This window comes from Homalodisca vitripennis, chromosome 4 (assembly GCF_021130785.1).
Source record: "Homalodisca vitripennis isolate AUS2020 chromosome 4, UT_GWSS_2.1, whole genome shotgun sequence".
In the NCBI taxonomy this organism is placed as follows: domain Eukaryota; kingdom Metazoa; phylum Arthropoda; class Insecta; order Hemiptera; family Cicadellidae; genus Homalodisca; species Homalodisca vitripennis.
In genome coordinates, this window is record NC_060210.1 from 22622341 (window position 1) to 22639522 (window position 17182).

General features: G+C 37.2%; 1 protein-coding gene across 1 annotated transcript in view; it reads left to right on the forward strand.

Annotated features, from left to right (window-relative positions):
- The first annotated feature begins 889 nt into the window (after positions 1–889).
- Positions 890–17182, forward strand: part of LOC124359030 (headcase protein) — a 146402-nt gene continuing 130109 nt past the window's right edge. Inside the window, exon 1 of the mRNA XM_046811378.1 lies at positions 890–1906. Within this exon, the coding sequence (XP_046667334.1) occupies positions 1221–1906 (686 nt within the window). The 5' untranslated portion in view covers positions 890–1220. The remainder of the gene's footprint in view (positions 1907–17182) is intronic.

The window sequence follows — 17182 nt, forward strand, 5'->3', positions numbered from 1 at the left end:
TTTGTTTTGAATTAAATTAGACATTTTAATTGTATTTATATTATATAAAATGTGGTCGTGTAAGCATTTGGTGACTAAATCTAAATACCCATGAGAAGATAAAAAATCTATTATTGAATGCCAATTTTAATGTTCAAGTTTTAACGAGACTTGAAAACATTTTTTAAAAGTAATTCGACAAAAACAATTCTCCTGTCGCTTAGTTATGTAAAGAGATTTAGCGTGGTTTACTCATCTCTCTATTTTGTGTGTGTGTGTGTGTGTGTGTGTGTGTGTGTGTGTGTGTGTGTGTGTGTGTGTGTGTGTGTGTGTGTGTGTGTGTGTGTGTGTGTGTGTGTGTGTGTGTGTGTGTGTGTGTGTGTGTGTGTGTGTGTGTACTACATGATGATAATGACTTCCCCATTATCTGCGTGTACATGCTGTGGATGTACTGGTTCCCCGTAAACCGAGTGAAAACCACTTCACGGCCGTAACGGTTGTATTGGGACAATGGGTTCGAGTTTAATTAAATCACTAATTAATATAGTTTGAAGTGGATAAATCCGAATGTTGTCGGCGGTTGTGGAGGGATTGTTTATTTTGAGTGCTAGTTGAAGAGGCACTTCCACATTGATTACGCTCTCCAACGAACAACTCTCACCGATAATTTCGGCAACAAAGGGATGATAAAATGCCGAAGCGAAAATGAGCAACAGTTTAAAAACACAGGAGCCACCGAATATATAATGAGCGAGAGTTTAATTAGATCTATTAATAGAGAGGGACAGAGCGGGGAGCAGGGTGTCTCGGAGTGTAGTGGCGGGGTGGGGTGAGAGGGGCCCCTCCCCCGCCCCTACATGCGTGAACGAGGTGCGTACTCCCCCCTCCACGCTCCGGAGGCGCGCGCCAGTCGTACACAGAAAGGGAAAGCGACTGCAGCGCGCTCTGCTCGACCACTTGCGTTATTTACACTTTTCATTTCATTCTTCGATCGCGGACTTCCTTGCGGATTCGCACTACTGAGACACCGAAATGTGTTCACGCCCGTGTTTAGATGTTGTAGAATAGTATTATCGTGTTTTAACTAAAAAATAATATAGGACGTTTTTCGTTTTCAAAGTTTATAGAATCCTGATTTCGGTACAAATTCGTCGTCAGAGTGTAGGACTCAACAGTACAAAGACGGACTCAGGTTCATCCCTCCTCGTGTAGTTTTGGATGTCGAGGGCAGTCCGGAGCTGATGGCTCCTCGCAGGCACCACCACAACGGGTTGATGGGCGTGGAAGTGGTGGCCAACATGGACCCCGACACCATAGAGAATCACGACCCCAACGTGACCCGCTGCTGCGTCCCCAGCGGCGAGTGTCTCCGCGGCTTCGCTCTCATCAGTCTGGACGATCTGCGGGAGACGGTCAAGGTAACGTGTAACAACGACAGCTGCACGGCCGGCCGGTACATGCACAGGGAGTGTTTCGAGGCCTGGGAGCAGACCGTGCTCACCTACCTCAAGTCCTGCGGCAGGGCCCGCTCCTGGTCGGAACGTCAGCGCCACCAGAACCTCTGGACCAAGAAGGGCTACGATCTCGCGTTCAAGGCTTGCGGCTGCAAGTGCGGCAGAGGACATCTCAAGAAGGATCTCGACTGGGTGCCTCCGCCCCCGGGGTTCGGCGTCAGGGACGACGACGCTTCCAAGAAGAAGAAACGCCGCAACAAGAACACCAGGCCCACCCTGGCCGTGTCGGCCCACCACAACGGCCAGCACCGGCCCACGGAAGCCCAGACCATCGACCCTCTGCGAGCTCGCGCCGGCAGCCTCTCGTCCTCCAACGGGTCGTCTTCCCCGCCCGCCTCCGCCTCCAGCGTGTCTCCTGTCCACAACAACTCCACCAAGAAGAAGTCGAAATTCGTGGAGTTTTTCTCCGATAGGTGAGTACATCAAACATTTAGCCTACTATACTATCCTAGAGATGTTTTATGCGAGTGCACTGTTTATCCATGGAGTCTGTCATTCTCTATTGCTAAATAATTATAACACGAGAACCAAGTACTAGCGTAGTGAGAGTGAGCGGGGTGATAACCGAGTCAGGGTCGTGTTGACTGTGGTCAGCAACGTTTGATTGTTGCTACTGCGACTGACTCGCGTGACTAGCTCTGTCCGCCTCAACTTTCGTTATAAAAACTTCTTTCTCAGCGCTTTTACTGCATCCTTTTATTAATGCCTTGCTGTAACCGTATTTCATTCTGATTTCCAACAATAATTTTGCTCTGAACAGTAGTGAATGTTTCTTAAATTTGTTGAATTCGTGGTGACCCCATATTTATTTCAAATAGTACGAACGAACTCTTTAAATATGATTGTTATTTTCTTGTTGCTTGAATATAAAATAATGCTACTTTACTTATAATGATCTAAAAAGGAATTTTTAGGCAGTAGCAAACCATATATTGCGCAAAAATTGCACTTACTAAGATTTCTAGTGTTTTAAAGTAACCTTGTAATAATAATTATAATTAGTTGATATTTTTAAGGTTTTTATTTTGTAAACTGATTTTATTGGAGCAAATTGATTGTTTGCACTCATCATTGCTCATACGTAACATATATACATTTATTTTATTAATTATAAAAATATGTGTAACTTAATTATGAGTATAAACATAGATAAATGTCAGTTTATATCTCGGTGTTTACGTAAATGTTTAGTTTTCGAGATATTCCATGGTTGTTTTTAGAAAGTATTTTAAATTTATCTGTGTGCCTAACAATGGAAAAGTAGGGTTTCTGTTAGGCTCCACATTTATATGTTATCATAAAGTTAAAAATATGCTAGTTCAAGTTGAAAAATAAATCGAAAATGATCGTGGCCTGCATAGATCTAGACATGGTTTAGGCTGATACTTCTTTTAGATGTTATAATTTTTTAAGGCAATCTCTTGGTGATTTGTCATGTCTAGAAAAGGAGTTTTTTTTTTATTTATGCCTGTCTAACAATGTAACCATTCCGATGTATTGGTTAAAAGTATTGTAAGGATAGTTTTGTATAGTGATTATCTAGGCCGTAGCCTATGGTACTGTGCCAGAATCGTTTTAAACGTGTTGTAAAGCTACTATAAGAGACGGAGACAGAGACAGATGTAGGCCAACTGCGTGGCGACTACGTGAGTAGGTGCAGGTGCACGCCTATAGTAGTCTAGCCTATAGTAGCTGTCTCCTGCACAGGCCTACTGATCGCCTACTAGGCGCTAGCAAAGTGGTGGCAAGAGAAGTAAGTTATACAACTTATATGGAATATACTGAAATTAGTTCTATAAGAATTGGATTATTGCTGTTTAAACACACACTGTAATAATAAATTAAAGTGACCAAAAATCAACAGGCGTTCAGGAATATTTTTGCCAAATATGTTACTGTTGGGAATCCTTCACTCACTTTGACACAAGCAAATACGGCGAATAGTTCACGCTCTTGAAGCATTGAAAGCCTATTACGACATAAACTCAAACACTGTAAAATTGTGTATAAATTTTCGTATCTACTTCAAACAGTTATGTACTCGTAACTTAATCTCAGTAAAAATTATTATTATACAATACAACTGTTTAATTAAAAATGTCCAAGTTCATGGGTACAATACTATACTATTCCATGCTGTAAAATCAAGTTGCAGAGGTAAAATATTGCTCGTTTAAGAAAAAAGATCTCCTAGTCTGAGTGAATTTTTTAAAATTAAAAAGCGTAATTGTTAGTATTAAACAAATCGAGATTTTCTTGATGAAATGTGGATTAGAAAATTAATTCCGAGCAGACCAATGTGCTTTATTGTAATTAAAACTGTACCATTTTTATATGAATGTCGCTAATAGTTATAGTTACTGAACTTATTAGAATATGAATCATTCAATGATTCATAAAAAAATATTTATGAATAGTTTAATATTTTAAAATATTAAATAATTTCTATAACAGGGCGAACTATGAATATTGTTATGCCAAAATAATGGTATACTCAAGAAACTACTCGTTATTTTGGGAAACATTGAAAACAACTTCGGATATTCATGGTATCTCAGAGATTAATTAGTCACAAATCTTACGTTTACCTGTGATTTTTTCAATAGCAAATTTTGTATAATCTTAGTTACGATAAGATAGTTTAAGCTTACGTGCACTTAGGTGCAATTAGTCTAGTCATAAAATTTCCGTAGATTTGGTTCTAAAAAGTAGCCTCATTGAATTCGTGACATTTGTAATTAATTGTAATAATATTTAGAATTTTTAAACTAGTTATGTTATGTTCAGAAAACAACAGGAGGTGCGCCTAGTTAAGTTTCTAGGTCTGTCCAGACCCGCTCATCCTGCCACATTGTAACCTAAGCCTAATTTACTCATTTATTGTGACCATGAAGGAAACTAGACTCATCCATCTGAAACCACTTATTTCCTAAATAATTCCTTAGTAGTTCTACATTTGCATTTTTATGTGGAAACGTAATTAAGTGGGTCCTAATGTGGGGGGGGGGGGCTTGCGTGTGTAGATTGATTTACATGAATTAAGCACGACTGGGTAGGGATAATTAATTAATTTACCGTAATTAAATTAAGAAGCAACGAGCCGTACTTTTTATTTATGGAATACTCAATATTAGGATTTAAAATATTGCATTTTAAGGCTTTTTTGTTCTATAACGTTAATTATGAATTAGTTTATTGAAAAACATATACCGGCAAGAAGCGAACAAATTGGCCATATTGGAGGCTACAGTTAAATAATTGCTTTTAAACCATTTTTTGCCATCTCATGTTTTTGGTCGTACATTTGAAATTCCTAAATAATTGCGCGATTAAAAACCGGTTTTGGATTAACCTTGGTTCGGTCCATAAAAATAATGTTAAGCTCATACAATATCATTCGTTGTTTGTGTAGATCTTTGAGATTTTTTAGTTGAAAAAACAAGTTATACACTTTAAAAATATGTTTTATCGCAGAAATTTGCGTTTTAATCTTTTTGACAGGTAACGCGCATATGAGGCTAAAGCTATTGGAATTCGTCTCAAATCCATGAATATTTTTCACTTCAGAAACTTAAATGTTAATGTAATGATATTAAAATAATTATGTGGAACTGCAAATATTTTTTTATAATTTATACTCAGTATTGGTTTTTCAGTAAGAAAATCTATTAACATAAATGATAAATCATTAGTATTAACAGATAATCGTATTATTTGTAATAGTTAAAAAAAATCCGGATACTAAAATTTAAGTTTCTAGAGTTATTTAAGACACATTGATATTTATAACACATCCTGTAGCTAACCACACACCCTTTGTCGAGTAACCTGCGATAATGTAGGGAATTAGTTATGTACAAAATATACTTAAATATGTCAAAATACTTTCCACAAAAAATTGAGAGAGTAAAAAGTAAATTAGGATGGCTGCTCGTACGGCCCTTATATGATAACCAGGCGGCTCTAAGAGCATGGGGTATGATGGAATATAAAAGTACCAAACCAGTCAAAGATCTGACAATTAACGATCCTGTATTACTTCGAATGACATGGGATAGAACGTAGTGAGTGAGACAACACTCCTGATGACCTAGTGGTCAGAGTTGTCTGTTGTCTGGTAACTAGTTGCCTCACGTTCAAGGCTCCGACAACTCTCGGTTGCATCATCAGCGGAGGTTGTTGTCCTATGTTCCCTTCTCTCACCTCGGACCACAGCACCGTCACCGTGGACTCCGCTAGCAAACTATCGACCTATAGTACTTTTTATAGACATGCCTCTGGAGGTTTGTCCGCTAGCAAACTATCGACCTATACTACTTTTTATAGCCATGCCTCTGGAGGTTTATCCTCTAGCAAACTATTGACCTATACTACTTTTTATAGCCATGCCTCTGGAGGTTACTCCGCTAGCAAACTATCGACCTATAGTACTTTTTATAGTCATGCCTCTGGGTTACTAAAGGCCAAGTGGCCAAGGCCAATTAGATGTTTTTATAATAATTCATAATTAATTATAATGTTATTTAACAAAAAATTACTAAGCTTAGTTCGTTACAAAACATGAAACGCCTTTTTTGTTGTTATAAAAAAATTGCAGATGCATTGATGAAAATTTTGGTAAATGATTAGGCATAGTTCAAATGCCTTGTTGGTTGTTATATAACAAAATTGGAAATTGCAGATGCATTGTTGAATGCCTTCAGGTTTTTTATATTTTAAACATCAAATACTAGGTGATGAGATTGCACACTAAGGTTGATACTGGCTTACAATGATTTACAGTTTTATTAGTCAGTCACGTGATCGAGCTGTACAGGATCTACCGGAATAATCGAACAGAACACCTAATTTATGTTCTTTCAATGACATCTGCAACATTTTGATCGATTATCAACTGAATGGAAGGGTAACACTGTCGAAGGGTCGTTCTCCTTTAACCCGGCCTTGGGCTGCTGGGGTGCGGACCCCATCCCCATCCCCTCGACAGGGGTGAGTCGAGTTGTACCCCAGGTCAGGACCCTCTAACTTTCCCCGTTTTCACTCCGTTTGATGGAAAAGTTTCGCTTTTCCCGCGAATATTCCCAAAAGTTTTAAAGTCCTGCGAAGTCTTCATGCTCGAGGTGACGATGGGGTCCCTCGTAAAAACCACGGAAGTCGTACAACGTATTTTACAACTGTACTTGCAGTGAACCCTCGAAAAAACCGTAATAGATAAACGCTCTTGGATTTTCTTTGCTGTTTGTAGGCCACATTCATATTAATTTTAATAACATGTCATATAACTTAATAATAACAATTACTAGTTAAATCGCCAAGGTGCTACGAAGTTTTAATTCCACTGTATAAACTAAAACAGGAGTAAAACGCGTCAGTATTGCGTAACAGGATTCGCTGAGGCTGCAAAAGTTCAAATATGTATCTTATTTCATTCTCGAAATGTCCTGCGTACAAATAGATAGCAGACAATTATACAAAAAATGTATTTAAAGTTTACAGATATAATCACTTTTGAGATATCTTGCCACATGATACATTCATATTTTTGTTGATTAAGTTAGGTTGCATGGCAGTGTTTAAATAAGGGAGGGAGGGTACACCTCAAGAGTGGGCCGAAATAATTCTTTTAACTTTCCACAAAGGCGCCAAAATACGACGCTGTATATGTGTTCGGATAGTGTTAGTCTTTACGTGTTAATGTCACAAGTAAAATATCATATGATTGTAATCACATTGCTTAAAAATCTATTCATTATCATATTTTCTCGTTGTAACCGTAGTTGCCCCTAATCTCAATTTAAAAATATTTAGGCTACTATCGCTCAGCCAGATTCTATGGAGTGACATGCTTCAAACTCATTGTTTCATATGTATAAATGAATCAAAATATGCAGTTTATAGGCCACTTATTTTTCGAGATATCGTGCGGACAGACAAATGACATTTTTCAACCCCCTCGAGTGATAGGCTTCGCTAACGCTCAGCTAATAAAGAGCATTTTTCGCTGATATCTCAAAAGCCGCTACTAGATTGAGCTGACACGGATTGAGCGAGCTGCATGCAGTATCCTCTACGGTAAAGTATAAGCCCAACTTTGTTAGCCCGGTGTAACGGCAAAGTGCTTGGAGATAGACAACTTTGCAAGCCTCTTCTTAATAATTAAGGTGTTGAGGAAACTAAGCCTTCACACCCTTACATCCGTTACCGTATACTTGTACTCTGAGATCAGTTCTTCTCTTGCGTCCATACCACTCGTTCTCGTGCCATCAGAAATCTCAAATAAATATCTTGACATTGTTTCTTTGTTTGGTAAAAGGGAACAATTACTGCAATCTGCTTGAACTAAACTTGAAACGTTTTATAACGTTATTACTAAGTTTGAAACTTACAACTTTGCATACCGTAACATTGTTTCTTTGTTTGGTAAAAGGGAACAATTACTGCAATCTGCTTGAACTAAACTTGAAACGTTTTATAACGTTATTACTAAGTTTGAAACTTACAACTTTGCATACCGTAACATTGTTTCTTTGTTTGGTAAAAGGGAACAATTACTGCAATCTGCTTGAACTAAACTTGAAACGTTTTATAACGTTATTACTAAGTTTGAAACTTACAACTTTGCATACCGTAACATTGTTTCTTTGTTTGGTAAAAGGGAACAATTACTGCAATCTGCTTGAACTAAACTTGAAACGTTTTATAACGTTATTACTAAGTGTGAAACTTACAACTTTGCATACCGTAACAATTTCTGCTTCCGTCACACTGTTTGACACCATTTGTTTTGACAGCAACGCAACTGAAAATTTTGTTATAGACTTCTTTATCGCAAATAAATCGCAGCAAATAACGCATACGTGAGCGCCATTTTTATATTAACTAGAGAGTAAAAAATTCCAATCCAATTTGAAATTGAGTGTTTTATACTATTTATAGATATACACGGAAATATTTTTTTATTACAAGACCGTTCTAAATAATATACTCTTTAGTGTGTGTCTATGTTATTTATTTAGCTGTTATTAATTTGAAAATTATTCATACCACGTTTTCTTTAAAACTTATTATTATTGACGATAGATGTTAAAAACGAAATAAATAATTCTGATATTTGCCATTGTTTTTGTTATTTTGTGACATAAAACGATGACAATCAACCGAGATCTTTTAATAAATTAGCTTTTATTCCTTATTAACGTTGTATTGCTTTAAACGTGAGATTAATAAGTAATATAAAATATGCAGTGTTAAAATAATTGTCTTAAAACTCAAACATTTAATTTATACTCAAAGAAACTAGTACTTAAATAAAACACTTCATAGTTGTTTTGTATTATGAACACGTAAAATAATATTGTAAAGAAAACTTTACTGAACATGACAAATAAATGAATTTGTATAACAGAACCGAGCATAAACAACATTTTAGACTTAATTGTTATTATTTTGTTAGTTAGTTATTTTTAAATATCACATATTTATTTTTGTATTTTATATTCATTTGATTATTATTGCATAAAGTAGAGAATTGATAGTCGACAAATATAAAGCATGCAGTGCATTGTGAAAATTACAATTTATTCTATTGTCACTGACAATTGGACAGGTAAATGCATATTATCTGGCGCTGTGTATTATAGCTATTCTATAATTAATTAATATTTCTACAAAGTACTACAAAGTAATTACTGATCTTGATATTTAATAGAAACGTGTAAGAAGTGAGATAGGAAGAGGGGTGGGGGAGACCAAGCGGCGGTATTCACACCTGGGCAATAAAGAACTTCAAACACTTTCACACTTCACCTGATCTTCTCAAGTCCTACTCTTTCAGCGCTACCAACAAAAACTTAAATTCCCACCCTTTTAAATTTGTCCTCACCTCTGATTGTAGACCACCATCTCACTTAATTTAAGTAATAATTAATGAAAACTCTGATTAGGGCCGTAATAATAAGCGTGCAGTGTAGCCGAAATACTCTTAGTGAAAAGTAAAAATCACTTTTGTGTAAAGGAGTTATTAATAGATTTATTATACCTAGTCTTCGTAGTTCTACAAAAAAAATAATTAATTAAATAAAACAGGAAGGGTGACATTAAAGGTGTTCCTAATTTAGTTCTCTAAGGTCTTCTAATTCTCAATTCTCGACGCGCCGAAACATTTAAAACATTTAAAACCTTGAGATATTTTAGTGTAGACAGCCATCTCCAGTACAAGTACACTAACAATTTTTCGAAATTAAAAATATTATCTGAGAAAAAATTAATGTTGCGTTTTGATGCGTCGCCCATTACGATCTCCATCACAATTAAAGTGACTGAAACTTCTGTATCGGTTTCAAGAAAAACCAAATTGTATATTTATAGAATGCTAATTAGTTTTGGACTACAGGACTAATAGAGTGACGGATTTACATGCACGATACAACTGCAAAGGGTTCTAAATGACTAAACAACGTAATTTATTATTATCACTGTAAATACCACAGTTGCACAGGGAATAGTAGTCTGGCAGTCCCCGGCGGTAGCGTCGCGTCGCCGTCTCCTCGAGTCGCTGTGGTGGTCGGCGGAGCCTTGTCGGTTGTGTGTAGTCTGGTAGTCCCCGGCGGTAGCGTCGCGTCGCCGTCTCCTCGAGTCGCTGTGGTGGTCGGCGGAGCCTTGTCGGTTGTGTGTAGTCTGGTAGTCCCCGGCGGGAGCGTCGCGTCGCCGTCTCCTCGAGTCGCTGTGGTGGTCTGCGGAACCTTGTCACCGGCGGTAGTTCGTTCTGTCTTACTAAAGCATTGTCTCACCCTACTGTACTAGCGCCCTCCTTCTACCATTGGCGGTATTTGAAATATATAAAGCAGAGACCCAATCCCAATTCTGCCCAGTAGGTGAGGCCTCGCTCAGTAGGTTGACACTTTACTTTATGGTCTGCCAGGCGATCCTTTCTCCTTTCTTCTATGATTCTCCGCAGGACAGCTCGATAATGAAGTTAATAAAGAAATTTTGCACGCAACCTCAGCGAAGCCATTACGTGACCTCAGTGTGGCGTACCCCTAACTTGTCTTAAGAATACGGTCCATTTAAAGCTTTCTCTTAAAATCGTAGATGTAAATTTGGAGTATTAACGTAACTTTTTGGCAACAAGGTCCAATATCGTACGCGTTTCTGGGTTGTGTAGTCTACCTACCCGCCCTAACGAGGTCTATGGTTAGATTGTAGGACTGTAGGGCAACTAGGACTGGGAGAAAGGTCAAACCTCGCCCGCGGTCACAATCGCCGGGAGGAGTAGGAGGAGGAGGATACAGCCGACTTTTTATTGTGAAGGGGAAATCAAACCGGTTGCCAAGAGAACCGAACCAGTTCCGTCCAAAGTTGATCCGAGCCCGGAGGCAGTTTAGCCTTTTAAATAACTTCTCCGTGCATTATCCTGGCAGCATACGGGTAGTCGATTTTGACATTTATTATTGTTTGGCTAGCGCTTTAATTTTTTTGTTTTAAACCTGTTCCGATATCGTTAGCAGGTTAGGTTCTTTTTAGTATGTGTAAGCAGTAAATCTAAAATTACGTCTTCAAAACAAATACTTGTACCTGCCTTGTATTGTGGTGTTAGTAGGTTTGCAAGTTTGTAAGTTATGATTTTTTTAAAGTTGCAGTTAGGTTGGTAAGCTCCAAAAACTTTTTTAATTGTCACCTGCATAAAAACCGGAATTTGTTTGTAAATAATTTGTTTTGCTTTGTGTGGTCTAAGCTAAAAATAAAGAAGCTAAATTTTTATCAAATTTTCGTAATTTTAGCCCTATTGAAGTACACATACGCCTGGGTGTTTGCAAAGCACTAAAGCTTGAGATTTATTGTTTAAGCTTCGCATGCGTACGGAGGATTAGTTTCTTGTGAAAAAACTAGCACTGAATTATTGATTACAGTCTATATACATTATAAATTAATAATAGAGCCAAATGGTCAGGTTTGCAATTATGTGCCTCGTAGTATAATTAATATATTGAGTAGCGTTCAAACTCGGGATCCATCTGTAAGATTCTGTAGTGTGATTGCATTTCGAGTTAGGTTCTTAGAAACTTGTATATTTACCGACGAATCCACGCTTTTTAATTTGTCGATGACTCGTAGTATTTTGATTTTTTGGTTGGTTATGAATTGTATACTTTAGATTGTTAAAACACAATCTAGGAATATACCGACCCAATTTATTCATTGCAAATCGTGGGGTGAATGATAATTCGAGAATCAACTTAGTTTTGTTTACTTAATACGTATTTGACTTCCGGAAACTCGGCAAAGGAGAGGCGAAACAACCGATTGTAAAAATCGCAGTATGTATCGATACGAGCGGAGGAGTGTATCTTGCGATAAGCTTGTAAAGCGATTTCCGAATTTAAGCTCAAAAGACACAATAGAGCGATAAACAGCGTTTTGGCAACCGGGCGATTTAATTATGAGCACAATGACCGGGCACTATCGTTCCTGTACAGCGAACATTGTACACTGTGCAGATCCTGGGTCGCGCCACGCCGCCAACACAATCGCACTCGGTAGGCTATCACTCAGTTTGATGAGTACAGAATATTTATAAAAAATAAAATAAATATACAGTCGCAATAATAATTTTTTTTAGTTTCGTATTTACAAACACATACTTTTCAATTATTCTACTACAATGTTCCATGTCTTTCCGCACTTTTGTTTATATATACATTTAATTGCAATTTATCAAAGTTAAAAAAAATGTTTTATAACTACATATCGTGTCACATTGCTATAATATTCATTTATAGTATATTGTTAGTAGATTGTAATTTGCCAACAAATATCAGTTAATTGAAATGTCAGGACCCTAATACAAATTTGTATCACTTGTTCCTAAACTCAAATATTTATCTGATAAATAAATCCAAAATTGTACCGCCCATACCGAGTGCTGTAAAAGGGAATTGTAATTCTACATTTTTGTACAGTTTTGGAACAGATGTAGAAAATATACGTAACTTTTAGTGGATCTTTATTGAAATATCAGGACCCTAATACAAATTTGTATCACTTGTTCCAAAACTCAAATATTTATCTGATAAATAAATCCAAAATGTACCGCTCATACCGAGTGCTGTAAAAGGGAATTGTAATTCTACATTTTTGTACAGTTTTGGAACAGATGTAGAAAATAGACATAACTTTTAGTGGATCTTTATTAAAATATCAGGACCCTAATACAAATTTGTATCACTTGTTCCTAAACTCAAATATTTATCTGATAAATAAATCCAAAATGTACCGCCCATACCGAGTGCTGTAAAAGGGAATTGTAATTCTACATTTTTGTACAGTTTTGGAACAGATGTAGAAAATATACATAACTTTTAGTGGATCTTTATTGAAATATCAGGACCCTAATACAAATTTGTATCACTTGTTTCCAAAACTCAAATATTTATCTGATAAATAAATCCAAAATTTACCGCTCATACCGAGTGCTGTAAAAGGGAATTGTAATTCTACATGTTTGTACAGTTTTGGAACAGATGTAGAAAAATACATAACTTTTAGTGGATCATGTAACGAAATTTAGTATGGAAACGAAATGTTGTCATATTTTAAGGAATATTAATAATGTTTGTCGATTTAACAGCAATATCCCTGAAATCATTTATTTTGGAAGCAACTTCACAATTCCTTCTAAAATCTTTACAAAAGGAATGAACGGCGAAACCTTGAAGTGTCTTAAGATGTAAACCGTATTGAAATATTTAAACATGTGCTGTAAAAATTGTAAAAAAACTGTGTTTTACAACTGGTGACATAATTAAAAACTAATTTAAATTATTTTATTACTGTGAGCTAAAAGTGTTAAACGTATACTGTGAGATACGCAGTTTAGTAAAAGTATATAATTAGTATGTGTTTGATGAAAAATATTTACTGTAGTTTTTAATATAATATTGAACTTTTATAGCATATCAGTAGGGCCTACATCACCTACAATTTTAGCATATCTACGTTTTTATTGAGTTGTGTTGTTATCCTCAGCTTAAGTAGGTAATAATTTCTTTATCGGTATCTTAAAATCAATGTAAATAAACATTTTACATGAACTAGACTGAGTTACATAGCTTGGAGTTGCCCCCAAAATTGTGAATTCTGGTGATACGGATAAAAGATGTGGTTTAACAAAATATTTTAATTTTTACAATATGTTTTGAATAGCCCTGTACAGGCTACAGAATAATTAATTAATTTTGATGAACAAGGATGTGTTCATCCAATATGTAGTTACTACAGGAATACATAGTACTCGATTATCTGTGATACTAAAACTGCGTATTGGAGGAGGATTATTCATCAGACGTCAATTAAACAAATTGACGCTACTTTGAAGGCTGAGGCTTCACTCCATTTATCATGCACCGTCAATCTCGTGCTTGACCACTTCTCCCCCTCTCCCTTACCCCTCGATGTCCCTTTCTTGCTGACGGCTGGGTGAACGTGGCTCATAGTCTAACTCAACATAATCGGACATCTCCCAGGTCTGGCGCTGTAGATCCTGCATAGACTGGTCAAATTAAGCGTTACCATTAACTGCACCGTTACTGCTGTTGATTTGGTAGATAAGAGCTAATCGTAAATAAAACCATTGAAAATTGACTTCTTACTTAAATTCATGCCCAAGGTTTTGCCGTAGTAAACTAACCTTGAGATTCCCCCTTGTACAGTTTTATGATCTTATTTTTTATCCATAACTTTATTAATGAGATGTCTCATTTAAAACAATTAAAACGCATCCAAAAGCTTTTAAATTTTGGGTTAATGTGTACTTTTTGAATATCTAAATGTTGAAGCACAACAATATTTGAGTTTTTATGAATTTTATTATTGATTATGATATTGGGTGTGTATAAATTGTATAATGAATATCTCCCGCATTTCAACGAACAAGAATAAAGTAAGAAAAGTAAATCACTACAGCAGTTTTACCTGACAATATTAACTTTGAAATTGGGAGTCTCCGCAGACACAAGGAATAGAAGAAGTTACTTCATGAGTATCTTCGCAACCCAGGGTCGAAGCTCAATACTGACAGTGCTAAGCAAAGTTTTTGAAAAGTTTTTTCTTATAAGAATGCTTTACTTTCACAATGCTGACTTGGAATAAACACATTGACCATGTTTGTGCAAAATCTGCTCAATGTTTTTTTTTGAGATCTTTAGACAAATACTGCCCGAGTCAGGTACTGATTACGGCGTATTATGGACTGATTTACTCCATCTGGCCTACGGAGTGGTCCTTTGGGGAGCTTGCGCAAACACTCACTTTCAAAGAGCCTTCAGACTCCAAAAAAAGCTATTTAAATAATGGTCTAAATCAAATTTAGAGAGTCGTGCAGGGAGGCTTTCAAGAAATTGCAGCTGTTGACTCTGCAGTACCTCTACATTTTGGAAACAACTTTGTTTTGTATGAGTAGATGTGCCTTAACCAGAGGCCGAGACATACACATGTATGAGATACGTGGGAGAGCTAACTACCGGACTGGGAGGCACAGAAAAGTGGGATATGAACGCCTGCCCTCGCAAGCGGGTGTGCATTTCCTCAACAGACTGCCCAATTCAATTAAAGATGTCCCAACGTCTAAAGGCCGGGACACACATACCCGCACCGTGCCCGACACGTGTGTGTCGTCATACGGTGAAAGAATTGCAGCGCAGTTTTCAATCTGCAAGTCCACACATGTCCGCACCGACACCAGACCGTCGTGGGCCGCACCGTCACCGATAGTTGAATTTTGAATTTTGACGGGCACGGTGCGGTCTACGAGCGGCATCAATCATGGACATAGAACACTTATCGAAGAAGTGAGGAAGTTTCCTGTTATTTATGATCAATCAAGTGAAAAATATCAGAAGGCGTTAAAGACTCGCCTCAAACGCTTTTTGGTGTCTGAAGCATTCTATAATGCAGATGAGTTTTTGGCATTCGACTGGGAGACCGCCCAATTTGAAGACTGGCTTTGCTGCACTAAATGGGTTGCATTGGCGATGAATGAAAGAGGTGTGATTGTAAAATTGCAAGTATGAATGTGTATTGTGTGTATGAATGCCTGGAATTTTAGGTATCCCGTATTGACATTTGCCATACAATGTATATATTGTCGCTGCAATAAAAAAAAGTTTCATTTTTGAACTGCCACCCTGGTTTTCGATTCTCCTACACATGACGATCGCGAGTGGGCCCAAAGCTGCACAGAAGCAAGGAGGAGGAGGAGGAGGCAGTGTCGCGGATTACGACGGGGTTCGGCCGGGATTGTGGAGGCTGACTGTGCAGTATGGGCGAGTACCAGAAAAGCTTAGTACTTCACTTTCCTCCAGTACTCGGGATATTTACATAACTAATGGCTTTTGGTTGACATACGCGCGCACACACACACACACACGAGCGCGCGTACTCCGGCACCTCTGCCTGTTCTACACACGCCGCTACTGTGTGCGAAGCTAAACATTTCTACATCTTCTACTACTGATAATAATAGAGTGCGAGTTGATTTTGATCAAACGTATCACTTGTCTACGAGCAATAACAATGGAGGAAGCTTTGTAAGTTCTTTAAATCCTGTCATTTCAACTTAAAATATTGTTTTCTCATTTTACTCGCTCGTTTTTAAGTCATGACATATAACGTCAATGTTTGTGAACTTGTATATGTAAATTAATTATTGAAAATAATACAAATGCTGTATAAACACAGCAAAGGTTCCATTAAATAATTAAATAAGATATTCTGACGTCATACACAGGTATGTGGTTATAAAAGACCTCTAAGAACTAACATAGGTCATCTAATAGATGAATCCTAAAAGACAACCATCATGGCCGTTGAATTGGTCGTGGAAGTGATTTTTAGATTGGCCACCCCGATCCCCAGATTTAACTGTGTGTGATTTCTTTCTATAAGGTTACTTAAAGGTACACGTTTATACTCGTACCTTCAATAATGATGAGGAATTAAAACAATCAATTGAATAGGAACATCTTCGGATTCCGCAGAATTTCTTTGTAAGAGCTTATGATTCATTTATTAAGCGCTGTTATCAGTGTCGCTGTGGAAGCATTAAAGTTCGAATGATTGTAGACTGTAATTGTAGGTTTTTTAAAAGGCTATGTTGTAATTTTCTGGTTGAAATGCTTTATTTCTGTAGCATGTGACAATAAATAATTTAACAAAGCCAAAAATACTGTTTTTAAAATATAGTCTTTCAAAATAGCTCCATTTTGTTTAAACAATTGCTAGAGAGCTGAAATTTCCACAGAATATTTTTAAACCCTGAATTGTGTTGAGTCTGAAAATGTTCGTTGCACAAATGGGCAAGTAATATAAAATCAAACTTTTAAACCTCATCGTGGGAAACCCGGTATAAAATTTGGAAAAGAAGAACGTTTTGGGCTCTGGAGCTCATGATCGGCAATGTTATGCAGACATTTTCGGGAAGTCCTACCAAAAGGACAGTTGGACGATATACATCGTTGGAAGGAGACTAACATAGTGGGGGGGAGGGGATTAGAACTCACATGTGCCGGGTGTGGTCTGTACTCTGCGACCGTGCTACTCCGGAACAGGGAAATGTGCTGTTTAATTAAAACACAATTAGAACACAAAGTGAGGACGATAAAGGCGGGAACGTCCGAGACTCCGGCAAATTATGA